Source organism: Balaenoptera acutorostrata, chromosome 3, assembly GCF_949987535.1.
Source record: "Balaenoptera acutorostrata chromosome 3, mBalAcu1.1, whole genome shotgun sequence".
NCBI classification, from domain to species: Eukaryota; Metazoa; Chordata; class Mammalia; order Artiodactyla; family Balaenopteridae; genus Balaenoptera; species Balaenoptera acutorostrata.
The window spans coordinates 96,568,941-96,590,277 of NC_080066.1; the positions used below are offsets into that span (position 1 = coordinate 96,568,941).

At 55.9% G+C, this 21,337-nt stretch overlaps 2 protein-coding genes across 7 annotated transcripts; one reads left to right on the plus strand and one right to left on the minus strand.

The window, feature by feature from the left end:
- Window positions 1-933: 933 nt before the first annotated feature.
- On the plus strand, window positions 934-10,021 carry CCDC9B (coiled-coil domain containing 9B). Of its 6 annotated transcripts, none has more exons than XM_057543931.1 (11): window positions 934-1,069; window positions 1,876-1,989; window positions 2,273-2,380; window positions 2,972-3,127; window positions 3,219-3,344; window positions 4,032-4,231; window positions 4,556-4,614; window positions 5,174-5,227; window positions 5,327-5,426; window positions 6,011-6,053; window positions 6,138-10,021. In XM_057543931.1, exons 1-11 carry the CDS (start codon window positions 1,058-1,060, stop codon window positions 6,681-6,683), a joined length of 1,518 nt encoding a protein of 505 aa, XP_057399914.1. In that variant the 5' UTR covers window positions 934-1,057; the 3' UTR covers window positions 6,684-10,021. The 6 variants fall into 6 exon arrangements, with proteins under 6 accessions (XP_057399914.1, XP_028021896.2, XP_028021898.2 ...); XM_028166095.2 differs by having other exon boundaries at window positions 2,273-2,371; XM_028166097.2 differs by lacking the exon at window positions 2,273-2,380.
- A 4,838-nt stretch (window positions 10,022-14,859) lies between these two features.
- Window positions 14,860-18,143, minus strand: INAFM2 (InaF motif containing 2). Its single transcript, XM_057544603.1, has one exon. It carries the CDS (start codon window positions 17,530-17,532, stop codon window positions 17,068-17,070), a length of 465 nt encoding a protein of 154 aa, XP_057400586.1. The 5' UTR covers window positions 17,533-18,143; the 3' UTR covers window positions 14,860-17,067.
- Window positions 18,144-21,337: the final 3,194 nt, after the last annotated feature.

Genomic DNA, 21,337 nt, shown 5'->3' on the forward strand with positions numbered 1-21,337 from the left:
CACACCAAGGGGTGATCTGGACAGCTGAGCGTCCCAGGAGTGACTGTACTTGAAAATACAGGGAAGGGCTTCCCTGGTGGTGCAGTGGTTAAGAATCTGCCTGCTAATGCAGGGGACACGGGTTCGAGCCTTGATCCGGGAAGCTCCCACATGCCACAGAGCAACTAAGCCCGTGTGCCACAACTACTGAGCCTGCACTCTAGAGCCTGAGCCACAACTACTGAAGCCCGTGTACCTAGAGCCTGTGCTCCGCAACAAGAGAAGCCACAGCAATGAGAAGTCCGCGCACCGCAACGAAGAGTAGCCCCCGCTCGCTGCAACTAGAGAAAGCCAGCGCCCAGCAACGAAGACCCAACGCAGCCAAAAATAAAAAATAGGTGAAATAAATATTAAAAAAAAAAAATATATATATATATATATATAAAGAAAATTCAGGGAAGACAATGTTGAACCTAAAGGAATGAATGACAAATGGTGTTATTTTAGGTATGTGGTAGTACTTGGTGGCCTAGGGGAGGGGAGCTTCTTAATCCCTTCAAATTACTAAACCAGAACTGATGAGGAGAGCGAGGGGACAGGGGACGCTCATTTGAGTTGGGCCCCTTGGACCAGGGAGCACAATGGGCTGGGCTATAGGTCTTTCTCTACTAATGGGAGGGCCAGAGGGCTACTTGGCTGTCCATCTGTCTGCAGGCAGGCCAGGCTGGGGTCCCACTGGAGCATAGGGCCCCCTGTGTGCACTCAACCCTCCAGGGAGAAGTCCCTGCCAGTCCGTCTGGGGATGCCGGGGCAGGGCAGGGAGAGGTGCTGGGCAGGGCCAGCTGGCTGCCGGGGCCCTGATCCTCGCCCTCTGAGGGTGGATGGTGAGGGCGGTGGCCACGGCGTTCCTGGCTGGGAGCCCAGAGGAGTCTTTTGTAATCACAACATGATCTCGTGTGCTGGGCGGTGAAGCCGGCAGGGAGAGGCCGGCAGAGGCCCGGCTCCGGTGGCTCCAGCTTCCCTCCTGCTCTGGCTCCCCCAGGGCTGCTCTGGAAATCTCTCGGTGCCTGCTGTTGCCATGCACTCGGCTGTGAGTGGCACCTTGCCTTTGGCGGGGGGCTTCTTGGGGCTGGGACACCAGGCGGCCACACTCTGGGGGCAGCTGGGGGCAGCTGGGCCTGGGAGGAAGAGGGCTGCGCCTATGCCGGTGGGGGGCTGGGCAGGGGCATCGGCCACAACGGGGTCCCTGCAGCCAGAGAAGGAGGGACTCGGGGATCTCGGTGCTGAGGCACAGTGTGCCCTGCGGTGTCCCCTGCCCTCAGAGCTGGCTCTTTCCTGCCCCGACTGACTGACTGCCGGCAGCTCAGGGCCTGGAGAGGCTGGGCCTGTGGGAGTGGCTCTTTCCCACAGGCTGGGCACAGGTTTGGGGAGTGGGGTCCAGGGCCTGGGAGCCGAGGACAGAGCAGGGGCCTCTCTTTTCACCGTGGTTCTTGGCCTGGGAGCCAAACAACCCCCCCTCGACCTCCTGAATACCCTGGCAACTTCCCAGTCACGGCAGGTTCCGCTGCCAGAGCCATTTATAACTCCCATTCCAGGCTCTGCTCGGCATTGGAGCTCCCTGGAGAGCCGGGGGGAGGGGCAACCACTGCTGGGAGCTGCAGGCCTGGGTATGAGGCCCCGGCCTGGGCCGCGGAGGTGGCAGGAAGACGGGCAGAGAGGCCAGCAGGGTGGGGCTGGGGCCCTTCCATGGGCCATCTCCCCACGTGACCCTCACTCTGGCTCTGGAGTCTGCTCCTTGGGTGGTAAGAACATGGTAGAGTGGGCGAATGTGAAAGTCGAGGAACTGGTAAGGGATGGGCCCAGCAGTCAGGAGTTTGGGCCCCCTGGCCTCTGCAGGGGCCTCATGGGGCCGAGTCCCCAATGAGCAGGCAGGAGGAGAAGGATGCAGAGCTGGACAGGAGGATCGTTGCCCTTCGCAAGAAGAACCAGGCCTTACTGCGCAGGTACCAGGTGAGTGGGCTGTGATGGGCCGGGAGGACTGACCGGGTTGGCACTCCCTGTCCGATCTGCAGACCCTGAATGGTTGTCTCTCCCTGCAGGCTCTGGGCCTGGGACCAGGGTTAGGTTGGGTGTGTTCCATCTCAGGGGCTCTGTGAGGGTCCTGGGGACTCTGTGATGTAGTGCCTCTGCCCCCTGGTGTCCCACTGGTGTCTCTCTGTGTAGGCCTGTTGACATCTGTGTCTCTGTGCACCTGGGGGGCCATGGCCTGTGCTGACCCCGGGCCCTCCCACAGGAGATCCAGGAAGACCGTCGGCAGGCAGAGCAGGGGGGCATGGCTGGGACCACGCCGGAGCTCCTCCGTCCTGACGGCCTCACTGTCACCATCAGCCAGGTTCCTGGAGTAAGACCCACCCGGCAGACAGGGTGGGGTGGCAAGGAGGTGGAGGCCCAGCCCGTGCCAGGGGAGCACAGCTGCCCCCGCTCCTCTGCTTCTCCCGCTTACATTCTGGGGCATACCTACCAGCTCCCAACCTCATGCAGCCCAGGCCACTGCTGGCCCCCATCCCCAAAGAGCCACAGCTGAAAGGTGACCAGATAGAAGCCTCTTCATGCCCTTTTCCAGCCCCAGAGCTCAGCACCCATATCCCCAAGCACAGGCCGCTCGTAAACCCCAAACCCCAGGGGCACAGAGACGTTGGGGCTGAATGCCAGGAACAGCGTCTGAGGGACAGAGCCTCATTGTCTGAGCGCTTTGGATTTCCCAGCTCAGAGATGATGGGCCACTGTGGAGTCTTGGGCCCCTGGGTGGCCCCAGGCCCGGATAACCTAATGCCACTGGTATGTGAACGCCTCGCAGCGTCAGCTCCTCTGTGGGCATTCCAGGGAGGGCCAGGGCTGGAACCCAGCCTGGGGAACCACCCAAAGGACCCAACCCCCAGCTTCTGTCCAGTGCCGTCTATGTGGCCTGACGGCACGGCCCCTCATTCTGCAGGGGAAGCGGGTGGTCAGCCGGAACTGGGCAAGGAGCGCCCTTGGACCTGGAGCAGCCAATGAGATGCTTGAGGATGAGGAGGCAGAGGCCCACACTGGTGCCTTCTGCTTGGGGGAGCGGGTGGAGCTGGCTGTGACCATGGAAAACAAAGCCGAGGTGAGCAGTGCTGGTGGGGGAAGCCCGGGCACCAGGAAGGCAGCCTCTTCTTCTCTGGCTCTGCCACACTGCCCATCCTCGCCTTCCCCAGGCCAAGCGGATCGTAAGTGAGAAGCCCACCAGAGCAAGGAGCCAGGGGGCAGAAGGGTCACCTGGAGGGGGCTTGGGCCGGAGCCCCTCCATGCAGATGGCCATCAGCTCAGATTCTGCCCGGAAGGTAGCTCTTCAAGAGGGGCTGGGGACATGAATGTGGTGGTCCCCTTTTGGGGGAGGCATAGAAGCTAAGTCACATATGTCCCCATTCGTGGGGACGTGGCCCAGGCAGGACCTGCAAGAATTTCCCACTCCTTCTTCCTTTCTCTGGCCAGTCTCCACGTTGGGTGGGTCTTGCAGTGAGAGACAGGGTAAGCCAGGGGTGTGACCTAGCCCCTTACCCTGCCTGGACCTCTGGTAGCAAGCTCAGGGGGAGGGGGGGTGGTGGTGTCTGGAGGTCCGTCAGGAGGGTGTAAGAGACTGGCCATGTGCCAGGTGTGGCCTCTAGGTGGCAGCAGCCCCTAGTCTTGGCTCTTGCTCACAGCCACTGGGTGCCTCTCCACCCTGCCTGCACCTGACCACACACCCCAGCAACAACTCTGTGGATAGATGCTGTTATTACCCCCATTTTACAGATGAGGAAATGACACACAGAGAGGTTAAGTAACTTGCCCAAAAGACACCACTAACGCGTGGACGGAAACCGTGTCTATAGCAAACAGCATGTTAGAGACGGAATGGATCTAATTTTTTTGGTGGGGGGACCTCAAGACCTTGAGAGAGGAAGGGGTTAGTAGACTCTGGATCCCCATTCCAAGCTCAGGGCTCTTTCTGCTTCGACCCCATGGTGCTTTGTGTCTTCTCCCTGCAGGGTGTCCGGGAGCCCCAGAGTCCAGGCCTGGTCCCAGCCCCAGCTCCCCGCCGGCCAGTGGGGGGCCCCCCGGAGGTGGGCTGGGACTACGCCCAGTGGAAGCAGGAGCGAGAGCAGATCGACCTGGCCCGCCTGGCGCGGCACAGAGACGCACAGGGTGACTGGCGCCGCCCGTGGGACCTGGACAAGGCCAAGCCCACGTGGGTGGCAGGGCTGGGCATCCTGCTGGGTCGACATGCTTGTGGGGCTGAGTTGGGCTAACTGTGGGTGTCTCTTGGAGGGCTGCTGGGACCCTCCCCAGGGTGGTGAGGCTCTGCCTGACCCTCTGTTCGGACCCTGGGCTCAGGGCTGTGTGTGGGCACTGCGTTTCCCATCTTTCTCGGCCCACCCTCTCCATGCTGTCCTTGGTTCCGTGGCTGGGCTTGGGGCTGGGATTGGGGCAGGAGGTGTCGGCCCACCAGCAGCCTTGCAGCCTCTGTGATCCCTGCCAGCAGCCAGCCTGACTCCCTGTCTCTGCAACGCAGGCCACAGGACTCCAGCAAGCCTCGGGAAGAGGGCCCGGCCAGGGTGGGCAGCACGAGGGGTGAGCCAACACGCACCCCTCCTGGATTTTTTCACCCCTTGCCCCCGCTTCCTCTCTGTTCCCTGTCTCTTGGTTTACCACTTATTTTCAGAGCTGGAAGGAAGCATGGAAGGACATCTTCCTTCCTCTCTCTCCCTATCAGAGGAGGGCACCATGACCTCCCTTCCCATCCTCCGAACCCACAGCCCCTGTCCTGGATTCTGACACCAGAAGGTCTGGGGAGAAGGGCTCACCAGGAAGTCAGCGCTGGGGTCCTTTTGAGGTGTTGGTCCCTCGTGGGTGGCAGCTGCCCCTCGCCTGTTATAGGAACAGAACTTTGCGTCGCTGGCCCCTCATTTTACACACAAGGGAGCTTGAGGCTGGAGAGGCTCTGCCGGTCACCTAGTCAGGAGTGACACAGCGAGCACAGGGACACAGCTCCCCTGACCCCCACGCCAGGGCTCTTTTTTGGGAGCCAGAACACTCACAGCTGGCAGCTTCCCGGTCCCGAAAGAACTGATGTTCCTGCTTTGGGTCTTTTGTGACACCCACCCTTTCCCCATTTCCTTTTTCCACTTAGGCCTCAGGGGCCACCGAAAGCTACAGCCCCCACCGTTGCCCCCTGATGGCAAAGGTGAGTTGGGACAGGACGAGGAGCAGGTCCCATGTGCTGGTGAAGGAACTGGGCTGCTATGGGCCTCTTCTCTCCTAATTTGTGGACCATCTCTTGCAGGCGGTACTACTCGGGGTGGGCAACCCAGCAGACCTCTGGTGGCGCTGGCCACACGCAGCAAAGCTCGGGGGACAGAGAGGCTGACTGGCAGGGCCCGCAGGTAACATGTGGCAGGGAGCTAAATCGAGGGAGGCATCTGGGCTCCCTAATTTCCTGGCCCTCCCCTGCCCCTGGGAGGTCAGGCCCAGCACTGGCCCAGGTGCCTGCCCCAGCCCCCGGGGCCTCTGCCTCTTGGCTGACTGCTGCCTTGTGGCAGGTTAATGAGATGCGGGGAGAGGCCATCAGCAAAGGCAGCAGCAGCAAGAGCCTGGTGTCCAGGGAGGCTGGTGGTAATTACAGCAGTTACCTTCCCCTGGGAAGTCAGGCGCGCCTTTCCCAGGCAGTGCAGGCCGGGACACGCACGGAGTCCCCACAGAACTCAAGGTGCTGCAGGCTTGGCCATAAACAGCAGTTGGGGACCTGCAACGGGGCCACGGTGGGCGGTGTTCAGAGGAAGTGGCTGGGTTTGGGGAGGAAGGTTGGGCTGGAAGGGAAGCATCCTGGAGCCTCGTCCTGGCTCTGAGGTTCCTCTGAGACCCTTGGGCTCTCACTTCTCCCTGGAAGACATGGGCTGCTGGCTGCGGAGCAGGTGACGTGAAGTGGGATGGGTAGTAGTGGGGCCTGCCATGTTCTGTGTTTCTGCAGGTGGGAAATGAAGGGAGGCAAGGAGGAGCTGGAGAGCCAGGAGGTGGGTACTTGGGCATAGGATGGGGCGGGCTAGGGACATGAGCCCTGAATTCACCAACCAGCAGAGCCAACCTCCTGTTGTCAGGGAAGCCCAAGCACCAGAAGGACTCCAAATGAGAAGGAACATGCGCAGACTCCGAGCAGGATGGAGCCGGGCGGACCCATGAGTGTCCCAGCAACCAGCCCAGCTCCAGCATCAGCGTCGCCAGAGGAGCCAAAAGAGGAGTCAGGAGCTTCGACAGCCAGTCCTGAGCCTGGCTCTCCACAAAACACGGACTTGCTTCCCCTCGACCTCTCTCTAGGAGGTGCCAGTAGCCCTGGGCCCGGGGAGGGCACGTGTGTGCTCAGTCCAAGGCCTGGGACCCAGGAGAGCTCTGTGTCCTGGCTGGAGGGTCACGAGCAGCCCCTGGGGTGGACCGAGCCCCAGGCTGAGCCAGAAGCCCAGACTTGTTCTGGGCCCCCAAAAGAGGCAGGGCCCCTGGAACCCAGAGAAGACAGGCCTGGCAAGGCTGGGGCCCAGCAGGTCCTGGCACCTCGAAGCAGACCCCCCAGAGGAGGCAGCCAAAGGGCGAGGGGCACAGGAGGTATGAGGAGCAGGACAGGGGGTCCTGCCCCTGCCAGAAGATGCTGAGCAAAGCTCTCGGGAGCAGGGGGCCGGGCTGGGGAGGGGAGGAGGGAAGACACCGTCAAGAGTCTTTGAGCTCTGGGCGTGCGGTGGCTGGCGGCTGTGGCAGCCTGGCTGAGCAGTTTGGCAGACTCTCCGGTGGAGTGACACTGTGAAGGCAAGGAGCCAACCCCTGCACCTCACGGGCACCCCCCTGTGCACGTGTGTGCTCTCACCTGCAGGTAGGGCCCCTGGTGTATCCCCACGCCACACCTGGTCTGTGAGGCTGGCAAGCCCTGTCCCAAGCCTACTGCTGCCCAGGCCACAAGCTCCCTGACCATGGCGAGAGGAGAAGGCTTGGAAGCACTCAGCACCTGGCTCTCCTGGCTTCCATCACCCCCAGGGCCTGGCCTCCCTCTCCGGCTGCCGGCTCCTGGCTCCTCAGGTACAGGCAGCCTCAGCAGCTGGCATGGCCAGCCCAGGCTCGGGCCCTTTCCTACACCCCTGCCTTGCACCCAGGTGACTCACAGTCCAAGACTCACAGGATGGCCAACCTGGGGATCTCACAAGCAGCTGGCAGCCTCCTGCCTTCCCCTGGGCCTCAGCCTCCTGGAAGAGGAGGCTGAGGCCCAGAGAAAGGGAGGCCACAGCCAGCAGGGACAGAGCTGGGGACAGAAGAGCAGAGCTCAGGTCTCCTCTGTGAAAGGAAGGGTCTCTGGAAAGTCTCTGAAATGGGGCGGGGGGGGGGGGGAGTAAGGAGGGGCCGGCTTCCTCTCCCCACAGCAGGCGTGGGAGCCCACCGTCAGGGACCTCCTCCCCCACCCCCCAGTCAGACACGGAGTGCGCCCTGAGCGGGGGCAGAGGGAACCTGCCACCCAGGGTCGTTTCCTGCCATCTCCAGCTTCCTCTTCCCACCGCCTCCCTGCACTGTGTCACGCCAGAGCAAGGTCTCAGGCAGTGACCCAAGAGGCAGAGAAACAGCGACTCCAGCTAAGTACGACACCAGGACTTGTCTTGCCTACTTAGTCTCCGTTCCCGTCCCTCCCCTGAGGCCCACGTCTCTGCACAAGCTGTGGCTTCCTCTCAATTCAACAAACATTTCCTGAGCACCTACTACCAGCAATGCAGCCGGTGGGCGATGGTGACTTTGCCAGCAAGAGGGAGGGAAGAAACCCCTGCATCCGGCAGACCCAGGCCGCGCAGCAGGAGCTGTTCTTGGCTGTAGGTGCCCGACAGGGGCTGGGGATGGTAGTAGGAGCCCAGAGGGGACCATCCCACCGCTGCTCGCAAAGGCAGGCGCGTCTCCCTTTCTCATCGTGTGTACCCTTTGCCCCCAAGCCCCTGCTTGGATCTCCCCACGTGGCTCTGCCACGGTTGTTCCTCTCTGCTGAGGGTCCTGGGCCTCACCAGCCTCTCTGGGTTCTCCAGGGAGTGTCCAGATCATCCCCAGCATCTCTCCACTGTCAGTGAGGCCTAAACTGTGGCTCAACTGTGTGAGGGCTGGGCTTCCCCACTGGCTCTTGCTCCGCTCTCCACCCCCTCTATTGAGGAAGCACGAGGAGGGGGTGTCTTTTTGGCAGGTCAGATTGTTTAGAGCAGTGCCTCTCACACATTAAGGTGCAGAGTAATGCAGATTCTAACTAGGGAGGTCTGGGTTGGGCCTGGGAGCTTGCATTTCTACTAGGCTCCAAGTGCCACCTCTGCTGCTGCTTCCTGGACCACACTGTGAGAGTAAGGGTTTGGACTAGAGTGTATGGAGGGCTAGGGGCAAAGACAGACTCTAGACGCTAAGGGCTGGCTGCTGGCTCTGTAGGAGATGGGGGCAGGCTGCCCCTGCCCGGTGGGAGCTTCCTGGCCTCAGAGTTGGGTGGGACGCTGATGCATTGGGTAGATGCTTGAGAGTAGGTGGTGTCAACTTCATGTAGTGGGGAGTGAGAAAGCTGGTTGGGAACGGGATGAGGTGAAGGGGGTTGGAAGAGGTGAGGACTGATCAGAGGAATTTTGGAAAGGCTTGGGAGCATTCTGTGCATATGGGAAGAAGACCCCTGTGAGATATGAAGAGGCAAGGGTGAAAGATTCCAAGCTCAAGTTTTCCTTTTGCCTTCCAGTCACACGTGCGTGGCTTTGGAATATGGCACTGGCTCTGGAACTCACGACTCCCAAAGGATGGAGCTGGGGTAGAGCAGGTTCGGGCAGCCTCGAATTCAGATGTCTCCCAAATAATTGTGATCCAGAATTTGAATTCTAAGATTCACAAACTTCCCCCAGCCCCCAGTGCCCCCAACTGTACAGATGTGCTTTCATTAAAGGGTCTGTGCCAAGGCATGTTTGACTATGGGATGGGGATGTAGAACTTGGGCAGAGCTCTGGTTGAGACCTCACAGCAAGACCTAAGCAGGAGAGGAAGCTGGACAAAAGGGCTATGGAGAAATAGGGCTTCTCTCCCTTCTGGATGTTAGGAGAAAGGGATGTCACGGGAATGAGTCACTAGGGCTTGGAGAGAATGGAGTCTGGCACAGGACGTCTTCGTTGCAGGAGGACTGTAGTGCAAGGCAAGTATCACCGAACTCTTCTCAAAAAAGGGGAGCCCTTCTTCAGGAGCAATGAACCAGCAGCTCTTGTGGCCACCCCTCCTGCTCTAGGATGGAACCAGCTAAGGAGCAGGAGGGAAGGGTAGACATCCCTCCACAAAGCTCGGGGCCATGGAAGGCTGCTCTGTTTCCTTCTGGCTCCTTTGGTTAAAGGCCTGGCTGGGAGCCTTCTTCTTGGATTCCCTTCTCCTCTCCAACCAACAGACAAGACTGCTCCTCAAAGGTGGGAAGTTCTTCATGGGACACGGCTTCAGGATCCCAGGCACAGAGCTGGAGGAACTGACAAGGGAGAGTGCAGGGGGTAGTAGGGAGCCAGCAGGGAGACGACAGCTTTAACTAAGGCCTCAAAACAAGGAGGGCAGAAGAGGTGGAAAGCATCTCTGTCCTGGCCCATATCACCTTACAGAGGGGAGCAGCAGACCATATTGTAAGGGAGTTATTTTGGGGATGATAGGCGGCACGGTTGAGTGGAACAAACATGGGCCTTGGAATCTGAGAGACTGAATCTGAATCCTAGGTCTGCCACCTGCTAGCTGGATGACTCTGGTCAATTTTAACGTCTAAAAGCCTCAGTTTTCTTGCCTGCAAAATGGAGCTAGCAATACCTATGATGAAGGGTTGTTAAGAAAATTAAAGATGAGAATATGCAAAATATAAAGAAAATTAAAGATGAGAATATGCAAACTATACCTGGCACACTGTAGGCACTCCATTCACAGTAGCACACGGAAGGCACTCAGTAAATATTTGTCGAATAAATAAAGTAGCTATTTGTTGTGCTCTCTGTCTACTTGGTTTTCTATCTTTTCCACTGTCTTCTCTTTTAGTCTCATGGTTACTGGAGTCAATACACTCTCAGGGAAACAGGGATGGTTTGTAAATGTTACCCTGCCTTCTAGGACAGTGAGCTGCTTTTAATCCCCCGGGGTAGTCTGGCTGAGTTAAAAGCATCATGAAGTGACTCTGCTCTTACAGGGAATGTTCTTTGCCCTCACCCACCCCCTGGATCACAAGGATATCCTAAGCATTTCCCCCTGACTTTGCACACGGCCTCTTGCAGCTCAGAGTGTTTCCTCTTTTCTTCTGTTTACATCATAGCAATCTCAGGAACTCACTCCCCAGAAACAAACTCCTTTGTGGAGTTTGCTCCATGCCTCCCAAAGTTTTATCACCTAAAGGAGCAGCATGCCAGTATTTTCTTACAATCAAGAGATGGGTAATTGGGGATCCCTGGAAGCAGGGGATCCCCAGCTATCTAACAAGTCCCAAGTTTGGAAGGTTTGACCACCAGTCAGCTCCAGCCCCAAACCCTAGCCTCAGGGACAGGAATAACAGGAAAAGATGGCACTGGCCCCTGAAAAGAAAAAAGGAAATGGCAAAAATCCCACTTTGGCCATATCTTCTTATTTGGGGGACTAAATCGGGGGCATCAAGGGAATAGGAGAAACTAAAGGCACCGCTTCACTTCTGCCTCTTAAGTCGTTTATCAGTGTCCACAGACCCCGCAAGCGTCTCTTCCTGAGTGAGGGATATCAGGGCTTATGAGGAAGAGCTGACACAGGGTGACCACAGCCCCACCGAGGGGGAGAAGGCGAGGCTGGGGAAGGCAATGAGAGAAGTCGCGTAAGGCACAGACGAAGGCTGCTTTCTCTCAGCAAGTCTGCCGGCCTACGTCACAGCCTCTCATTAAGCATCCACTTGACGCCGGGGAAGTGAAATAGCACAGACCTGGCACCAGAAAGGACAAATGTGGCACCCACTGCTCCTTTTAAGGACCGGCTGGAGGAGCTGCAGGCCCCAAGGCAGGAGGTGAGGCAAACACATCAGTACCTTTGTGGGAGGGGGAGGGAGGACTCTTTCAGGCCTGCCTCCTTCTTAACAAGCTCTCCAGGGCAAGCTCTCCTGCAACCTTCAAGAATAACCAACAATGAAGGCTTTTTCCCTTTTAAAACTCTAGGGACACAGTGTTTCCTCTTCCCTCAGCAGGGCAGCGGGCTTCAACCAAGAAAGAGGGTCAAAAGTCACCTTTGGATAACCATCTGTTCAAACAGTAATACCCTAACCCCAAGTTACTGAATCAGAGCGAAAGGCTGGGCCAGTGCTTCTCACATTTTAGCGTGCGTCCGAAACACCCGGAAGGCTAGTTAACACCGCGCGGAGCTCCTCCTCCTGAATTTCTCATTCAGTCGGTATGGGATGGGGCCTAAGACATGGCGTTGCTAACAAGTTCCCAGGTGATGCTGATGCTGATGGTCTGGGCACTGGTGTAATGTTTACTCCCGGCCCCTTCACATTTCTTTCCATGCATCATTTTTGCCCAAAGGGACAGTCCCTCCCTTGAAAATATGTTAATTACCTCATGTGAATATACTGTACTTTTATTCCCAAGATCTCGAAGCCCTGTCACACCTGTTAGCTCCATTTGCTCTCATGAATTCTCAGTTGGTTAGGAGGAAAGAGAGAGGTCAAGGGCGATAACCAATGCCATCGCTGAGTCTGTAGGCTGCCTGTCTTCCAGTTCAGGGGTCCCTCCCAAGAGCACACTGCCAGCCCAACCCAGATCCTCGTGACATGTGAGCTGCCTGCAGCTCAGAGACTGGCTGCTGTGACTCAGCACTGCCCACTAGCAGGGAGCTGAAGGGACAGGTGGCCTCCAGCACAGGCCGGGGGAGACCTCAACTCATCCTCTGAGCGTGGAGGTAGCAGACAGAGGTAGAGGTAAAAGGAAATCCTTGGTAACCAGCAACTGCTTTTTTGGACAAGTTGGTTTGGGGACTTTTGAGGCTCACTTCGCACACTGTAGGCGATAAATAAATAGTTCTTGAAATAATGGTAGTGGTTTATGGGAAATGTTCTAAGCAAAGTTAGAATCTTACTGCTGATTAACTGATGAGCTATTGTAAAAACAGATTACTGAAGTTAAGGAAACCGGGAAGTAACAAGGGTAGATTCTTGTTGGTAAGCCATTTAGACTGGGCTTGTGTGGGTATCATTTCTTTCCCCCACTGTGCTGAGGAAGTGTTTTTCTGAAGTTTCTGGCATAAGAAATATTTTTAGCATTGGCCCCGGAGTCATCGTGGTGTCACTGTCATGATCTACTTGTGTATCCACAGGCGAGAATCTTGGTTCAGGGGGGTGAATTGCTAGCTCACAGCTGCACTGGGGCACAGGGAAGCTGGTTTGGCTCCGGCGCTCCTTACTGACCAGGTGGCTCAAGTACACTGTGTGTCACTGGGAGCCACGGCTGTTTCTGCGCTTAGGACAGACAGCCTGGTAGAGTCTGGGAGTGTGGTTAAAAAAAAAGATTTCGTCTTTGTATTTTTAAATTAGCTACTGGAGGAAACAAAGAGCGTAACACAGGTTTTCTGGCAGCAGAAACCTACATGTTATGTCAGCAAGTAAAACAGATGCGACCAAAAAACTGTTGATAGAGCAGATATTTTTATAGCTCAAGATTGGCCACAGGGCCAGGACAAAGGAGACAATGAATGGGTTACATATTCTCTGTTGCCTCCTTGAAGCACCACATGGAATACAGCTGTGGGCTCCTGGCACCTGGCAAGAACAGGCAGGCCAAGCCCAAGCCCCTCAACCTGGCAGTGAAGAAACCGCGGCCAGAACGGCCAGTGCAGCTGTGAGCTAGCAATTCACTCCCCTGAACCAAGATTCTCGGCTGTGGATACGCGAGTGGATCACGACAGTGACACCACGATGACTCCAGGGCCAATGCTATCCAACGCGGTGATCAACCAGGTGGTCAACAGGGCCAGGCACTGAGCTTAGAGCTGGTCCTCTGAAACGAGCAAGGCCACTGTGCTCCCTCCCTCCACCGAGGGAGACGACAAAATGTACAGCTGTGGCCCTTTTGTTACTGCACTGCAATTCCAGAAATACCACCATTCTCTGCAGACAGGAAGGGGAGGGCAATTATTATCCCTTTTAAATAGCTGTGGTAGTCCTAAAGCTCGGGACCTGACCTTTCAGTTCCCCTTAAAGAAACATGTAGAAACAAGTAGATGCTCTCCACTCAGCATTTCAAAACAGGATATAAATACTCAACGAAAGAACACACTATCTTAGGATTCCCTAGTGAAAACCAAAAAACAAGGTAGACAGAAAAAATTCCAAAGCTGTGGTCTCATATGTGTAGGAATCTCGAGCTGTTAGGAAGAAAAATGTTTCTTATGCCGGAAACTTCAGAGAAACACTTCCTCAGCACAGTGGGGGAAAGAAATGATACCCACACAAGCCCAGTCTAAATGGCTTAGCAAACTCCTCACCCCTCACCCTCCAGAACAACACTTTCGAAAGAGGATTATTTCATCAAATGCAGGCTGTCGAGAAATAAACGCACACGGTCACTTCTAACATAAGCAAACACCTAGAAATGATCCAGGTAGTCCCAGTGCAAAGCAGTTAAAGGAAAATAACCCCCCTTTGCCCAGACCTCTCCTTCCCGGCTCAAAACCTGACGGACAATTTTGCAGCTAATTTCTAACCCTTGAAGATAAAGCTATTCCAACCGCTGCTCCCTGCCACCAGGCCCTGTTCTGGTGGAACAGTGACCTTCGCATTGGCCAGCAGGCTCCTGCTGCACACACTGCTGTATGTGCCCAACGTGTGAAGCCGTGTGCAACTGCAGAAGCCACATGTCCCCGTCTACAGAAAGGAGGGGCTGGCTTGAAGAACTTTGGAAACTCACTCCCCTTCTGCTCTGCCTTACCAAGCCCTCTCACAGAAAGCCATTGTGTGGGCTCAAGAGGGAAATAAAAGAAGGGTGGACTTTTTCCATGCTCCCCTGCGGACCACAAGGTGATGTAAAAGCACAGCAGCCACCCCCCAACAGCTCCGGAGAAGTACAGGCCTCAGGGGGCCCCACCGACACTGGCATCTCACTCGGTTTCGCACTGGGCAACATTGTCTAATAATGAGCTGAGCTCAATTGCTTGCTGTGTATTTTGCAGCACAACTAATCCCTTATATTTGTGCTTTCCACCCACATGTCTTTTATTGTTTGCTCTAGGGAAGAAAAAGCCTCACCTTTGAAGCAACCTACACCTTCTCTCTGCCCTGTGGCTCTCTCACCTCCTCCACTGTAGACAAAGCTCTGTCCAACCACTGCAGACACATCCATTCGTCTCCCCCAGTATTAGCACTTCTTGAGCTTTCTAGGGGCCAGTGGTTTAAGGGTGAGAACAGTGATGCTATCAGGCGGCTGATCCTCACCTCAGCTCAGCTCTCAGCCAGCTCAATGTTTATAATAATTCTTAATCTGCGTGCTTACTGGTCCCGTAGCTTCCTCAGCGGGGCAGCTGCTCAGAGTCCTTTAAAAGCAGAACTTTTTTCCAACCATTTTAGGGTTGGCAAAAGGTAGCTGAGCTAGATATCACTGTTCTTCCAACCCCGTGACTGCTTCCCGACTAAGATGGATTCCTGCCACCCTTCAATTTGGTCAAACCATCAGGCACAGAGAACATTAGAGCAATTGCTTTTTCCTCCTACACCTATTCATTACCACCCGTCCACCACACCTTAGACCATTGCCTCTTCCAACCTCTACTCCTTCCCCAAGAAGCATGAAAAGAGAAATGATCAACTTACACAGGCTGACGTAGAGTTCTTAGAATGTATTTTTGTTCACCTGAAAAATAAAACTTTTAAAAAATATACAGGACTTTTTGAGTACAGGTATATCTTAAATGGCTGAATTATAAATAATGTCTCTGGTCACGCTCACAGCTAGAGCTGGAGCTAATGTCCCAATTCCAGTGAAGGCGTTAGAGAGTCAGGAGACCAGCAGCTGGACCCACGAGTGGTTTCTCTAGACTCTGATCCATCCCAAAGTGGATTAAACAGTCCAGAATGCAGGGGTCAGGATGGGGACAGGGGATTAGACTCCCAGATGTTCTCTTGCAAGTTCAAAGGATTCTTGGAATAAGAGATTGATTTACAAATTATTAAAATATAGGACTAAAAATTCACACAGTAAATATAAATTACAGACTATTATTTAAGTTATAAAGTGGCATTTTATGTTTCTTCCCCCAGGCCCTCACCAAAAATTTAAAAAGGCCTCAGGGCTTCCTAATGACCGAAGTGCTCAGAAATCTCCTTCAACCAAGACACCTTGGGGGTGCTACCAGCCTGCCCCTAGGCTATGATAGCTCAGCTGCTATTATCTTGCCTACACCAGGACATGGCTTAAAGCAAGGCTGTTGTCCTGTAAACTTGGATCAGAGCTAACTGGAGTATAAGCCAGAAAACTGGAGAGACAAATTGTTTCAGGACTCAGGTGGATAAGTTGTTGTTGTTGTCACTGTTTTAAAGTGCCTCATTTCCCAAAAAGGAAACACGAAGGGGTTTGATATCTTGTCACTACCCACATTCAACTGCCTAAAAGCAAGTGGCGGAAGGAAACGGAATTCAAATTGAGGATGTATAATTCTTGCTGCCCCAGAGCTAGCTCTACATACGTCATTTCACTCGATGTTTCTCATCTCAATAAAAGTATAGGCTGCATATAAGTAGAGCTTATCAGCAGAGGTAAAGACAAGCCAATTTAACCTTCCTAAGGCTGGTCTATTATCTGGCTATCCAAAGACAATCCTGAGGTTGAAGCCCACCTTTCGGCCTTTTGCATTCCACAGTACAACTCATAACCAGAGGGTGTGCTCAAAGCTCTGGTTTCACAACAGATTTCGTCCTAATCACAGGGCTACACTGTCACTACAGGCTCAGGGAAGAGGGAAGGTGAAGGTGATTACTGGAACAAGACCAGATCTTGAAGAGCAGGAAAAAAAAAAAGATAAAACACTTGTGAGCCACTCTACTTACAAAAGCTTGCTCTTCCTAAAAGAACTCTGTGAGAAGGCCAAGGGGTGAAGCACAGAGGCATTGCTTTTTCCCTTCCTTCTTCCCTGGCCCATATCCAGATACTTAGGGCTTTAACAGAAAGCCTCTTAGGTGGCGGCACTAAGGTGGGAAGAGGAGAGCAGGGGATCAGTACATTCCCCACCCTCCCTGAACTGCTTCTACTTCTCCAAAGGTTTTCCACTGTCCTTTCAACAAGTTTAAGAATGATTATACTTTTGTCCTGTCTAACCCTAACGTGTCATAAATCTATCTTTCTGAACTAGGAGGGGGAAAAGGGGAAAGAGCGGGTAATGAAAAAAGTGTTTGTGCCCTTCTGGCTAGCTGCACTTTGGGGGCCAGCAAATAGCCCTTGCTTAGCCCCATCCATCAGTCAGTAGCTACCCAGGGTGTGGGAGAATACATGTAGTTCTATGTCATTATAGCTTCTAGTGCATATGTCAACAACTATATACAGGGATCTATAAATTAAATGCATCTGTGGCCACTGCAACTAGGTTGACGTACCTGAGCTCCACTACTTTTGGTGCCCTCCTCCTTGCGAGAGCTTCGGCTTATTAAAGAAGAGCCCCTACAGCTCCCTCCTTCCCCTGAGTCTTGGGGGAAAGCCCGAGTCACCCCTCCCCGTAAGATACCGAAGAGCTAGCGGCGCAGAAGGGTTCGGTGCTGGGATCTCCCCACCCCTCCCCCCATCCCCCTTATGGCTCAGGGCCCTGGCGCAGCACGGTCCTAGGAAGACAAAACCCCGAACCCCCGGAGAATCGTGGTCCCTTGGCTGAAGATCCGACTTCAGGCCCCTCGCCCCTGCGGCGAGCGCGCGATCGTCGGGGGAAGGGAGGCGTTCACTCCCGTGGGGGTCACTACCGCGGGCTCCCCGCCCGGTCCTGCTGCAAAGTCCTGCCTCCGGGCTTGGGGAGGATGGTTTCCGGCCACCCCTGGCACGGAGGGGTTCAACGGCTCCCGGGCGCCGCCGCCGCTTCCTTCTCGTCCTCCTCGGCCCCCTGCGGCTGCTCCAGCGGCCCGGCCAGGGGGCTGTCGGCAGAAGGCTCAGGAGACACGGGCCGCGCCGCCTGCAGCGGGGGCGCGGCGCGCGGCGCCTCGCGGCGGGACGACCCCGTGGTGTTGGGCCCCGCCGCAGCCGCCGCCCCTGAAGTCCCGGACGGGCCGGTGGCGTTGGAGCCGCCGGGGGGCGGGCCGGCGGCTCCTCCCGAGGTCCCGGCGCCCACCGGCTGCCAGATGAGGCTGTAGTAGACGGCGAGCACGATGGCGGCCAGCGACACGGAGAGCACGTAAGCGAACACGGTGGCGAGTCGGACCCACTTCTTGTTGGTCTTGGCCGCCATCTTCGCCTTCTTGTCCCCGGTGTAGGTGGCCGGCTTGCCCCGCTCGGCCGGGGCCGCGTCGCGCTCCTTCATGGGAGGGCCCCGGCCTTTGCCCCGGTGCTCCACGGCCCCGGCTGGAGGGGGCCTGGCGGCCTGCAAGGACTGGGCAAGGGGCGGCCCGGTGCCCTCGGTTCCCGGCCACTCGGCTCTCCGCCGCCGCTCCTCACGCCGCCAGCCCGCAGCCCGCCACCGCGTCGCTGCAGCCGCCGCCGGGGCCTGGACCAGTCACCGCCGCCAGCGCCGCCGCCGCCGCCGGCCCGTCAGCTGCTTCCCCGCCGCCGCCACAGCCACAGCCGCCACAGTCGCCCGGCTCCGAGTCCCCATCCGCCGCCGCCGCCGCCTGCCCGGCCGCCGGCCGCCCGGTCTCCAGTGGCCGCGCGGACAGCGCTCTCCTCTCCTGCCCGGCTCCCCCGCCTCTCGCGCCGGCAACAAGGGGCGGGAGAGGGCGCTGCTGGGGGCTGCCTCTTAAAAGGGCGACGGCGGGGTCCGGAAGTGCCGCGCGGGGAGGCGGGCTGCAGACGGGCGCCGCAAGCTCCACCGGGACGCCCCGGTAAGAGATAGTTAACGGAGGCTGGCTCTTAAAAGGGCAACGTCGCCGCAGCCCCTTACGGGCTGTCGCGGCGAGGGTGGGAGCCCGGGGCGCTTCTTTAAAAGGGGAACGGCGTCCTTTGGGGCGGAGTGGTGAACTGGAATGGGGGCGGGGAGGGGCGGGGAGGGGCGGTCGGAGCCCAGAGCTGTCAACTCTGGCGCCTCCCCTCTGTGTCCAGACTGTCCGAAGTGACAGGTGGTATAGCAGCAACGGCTTCCGCTCCCAGGTCCCAGGCCTCAGTTTACCCCCAGAAGTGGGGGTGATTTCACGTTGGTGCTCTCGATTCGCGCCCCGTTCCACGTACCCGCCGGGCGGGGCTTTCAGACCCCTTTACACCTAGCGAGCCTGGACCATGTCGTCTGGCGTAGGCAGCCAAGGAAGCTGGAGCGTGCACTGTGGTTACAGCTGGTCGCACCCTTTCCCAGCCCTCACCCCCGACCCGCCGCCGGATCCCGCCTGGGCTTCAGGGCTCTCCCGATTCTCTGTCCTCGGAGATCCCTGAGTCGGCTGCCCAGACCTTCCAGAGCTTTCGGGACAGTACAAGTGCGGAGCTGTTTCTCCTCCCACTTTAGTCCTGAAGTTTGCAACAGGTCCCAGGTCCCGCTTTGGGGGGATTCCGACTCCCGGGTTTGGGCTTGATTCACGGACTCAAGAGGCTGCCCTGAACCGGTGGAGCGGCTTACAGGGCTTTTCCCTTCTCTGATCCTCTCCGGGTCTCAGAGCCCGGGCCCCGGGCGGCTGTTCCCCTGCCATCCTTCCTAAGTGAGGCTTGTCATCCCTCGTTTAGGTGCTGACGAACCCCTCCAAGCTCGGACTCTCAGTAGCCGCTTACCCTGTGCCTTCCCCCTCCTTCAGCCCTCCTCTCTTTTGGCTTCTCTTCTCCCCATTCCCTGTCTATGAGGTTTTCTAGAATTTCTGGTTCTCTCCTCCTTGAGTTCGACTTCCTGTGTTCCCACAGCTGGGTGTGTGGACCGCCTGGGTATCTCAGTGGGTGTGGGAGACGGCCTTGTGGGGGGCGCGGGGTGGGGAGAGGACTGCGGTTGGTCCTAATTGGGTTCTGTGGGCGAACCACCCCTCCTGACTCCTGGCTTCAGACTCTGTGGGGCTGGACCGTCTCTGCCTTTTCCATTTCCCCTCCTTCTCTACAGGAACCCTTAGCTTCCAGACACTGTGCCCCGTGATGAAGAAGCCCCACCCCACCACTGCTGCCCTGCCTCCCCCACTGCAGAGAAGTCAAGTGGCTACCAGAGCTCAGTGTGCTGATCAGGGCTGGAACTCCAGGCCCATAGCCCAGCCCCTGACTCCTGAAGCTCAGGTGGGAGTCTGCCACTAGCAATGGCCAACTGGATGCTTATTTCCAAGAACAGGCTGCCTTTTTACTTTCTGAGAGATTTTAAGGACATTGAAAGTTTGGAGTGCTTATTGCCTTCTGCAGGCTGATGGGGAAAAGACAACCACTCCTTCCCTATCCTGCTGCCAGGGTGGCCAGAGCCCGTCTAGCAGGGCGACCTGTTAAGTCAAAATCCCTGAATTGCCTCTGGATGTTGAACTCTCTCTCTACCTTACTCTCTGGCCTTCCTGGCAGGACCGATCATACCAGCTGTACCAAGGTGAATTATTCTTAAAGGATTCCAGGTGAGGCCAACCCAAAGCCTCCTTCCATATGCTTCCTTGAATGCACTCTGAATTTCTTCTGTTGCAAATTAAACTTCTTTCTTCTTGCTTGGCTCCCAGTGGAGTAGCAAAACAGCCTGTCACTTTTTTCCACACTGAAGAATAGATATACTTGAAGCCCCTATTCAATTCCTCTCACCCTATTCTTCTCCAAACTAAACAGTGCCAGATTCTTTAACCTGTCATCAATAAGCCGTATTTATTATCTGGATTTACATACTGTCTTTTACCCTAGAAACTCAAAATGCTTTCAGGTATAATTGAGGCTCATCTTCCCTGGTGCCTGAGCCATTAAGAAACCATTAGTGTATTCCTGTTGCAGGCAACTAAACGGCCCCCTGGTGGCCTGAAAGTGAATATGCTTCTCTAAGTGCCTCTCCTGGACTAAGGGTAGGCAGAGTCCGAACAGAGAATCAAGGCAGCTTGGGGATAGAATGGGCCCAAAAGGTCCTCTTTTGTAAATACCCTCATGGACCCTAGAACCTTCCCCACAGCATCCCTATGGAGCGCTCTCCAGCGTTAGCTAAAAGACCCTCCATGTTGGTGTACGTTATTGTCTGCTCCCTAAGGCAGCCCTTTCAGGCTTCCGAAAGTTCTGACCAATTGTAACAGCAGCAGTTCTGACCAATTGTAACAGCATCCACACCTTTATGTGTTAGGCACCATGCTAAGCACTTACATTCCTTGTCTCACAACAATCTATCAGGTAGTTACTATTTATCTTCATTTTAGAGATGAAGAAATTGCCTCAAAAAAGTTCAGTAACTTGCCCAAGGTCACATAGCTAGATAGAATTCAAACCTGAGTCTTTCTGACTCTAGAGCATTAGATACTGATCCCTGTTCTACTCTGCCTCACTGGCAGAGCTGAACTTTGTCTCTGTAGTGGATATTGGGAGTACCACGCACATCACCCTCAGGATGGAGGCTCTCATTCCTCCAGCTGCTAGGAATGTTGGCTACTGTTGGCTCACAGCTGCCACTGTCCCTGGGAATTGCCCTGAGGCACCAAAGGAAGCTGTATCTCTCTCTTGGCCTACAAGACCAATAAATAGGGCCAAGTTGCAACAAAACCCAGCCAGAGATGTGCAGGGTTCCTGTTAGGGAAGAGGAGGGCTCTATCCCCAAGGAGCTGCAGAAGTAGCCAGTATGTACTGGCAGGAGCCAGGACAGGATGTATCGGCTGGATCGAGGGGGAGGTGAATACTAAGTTGAATGAGGGGGAGTTTATTGATATGGGAACGCTCTCCCATGAAACAGGATTTAACATCCTGACAAGGATCCTGGGAGACAGGCTCACCAAGTGAAATGGAAATGCCAGAAGTACCATGGCGGAAGATGGAAGAAGGGTTCAAAAAGCTCAGAGAAGTGGGCATGCTCTAGTGGGTATTCTATGTAAGATCAGAAACCCACTTAAGTTCTGCAGGAGGGCCCAGAGGATACTCTGGTTATCAAAGCAAAGAGGAGTGCACTGGTGAGAAGCTGAGTTTTGGCTGTCCTACGCAGGCCCGGGCTGACAGCAAGGGGCCAAAACAGAACTGGCTCCCTAATAGCAATGGGGATGTTAGGACTGTGA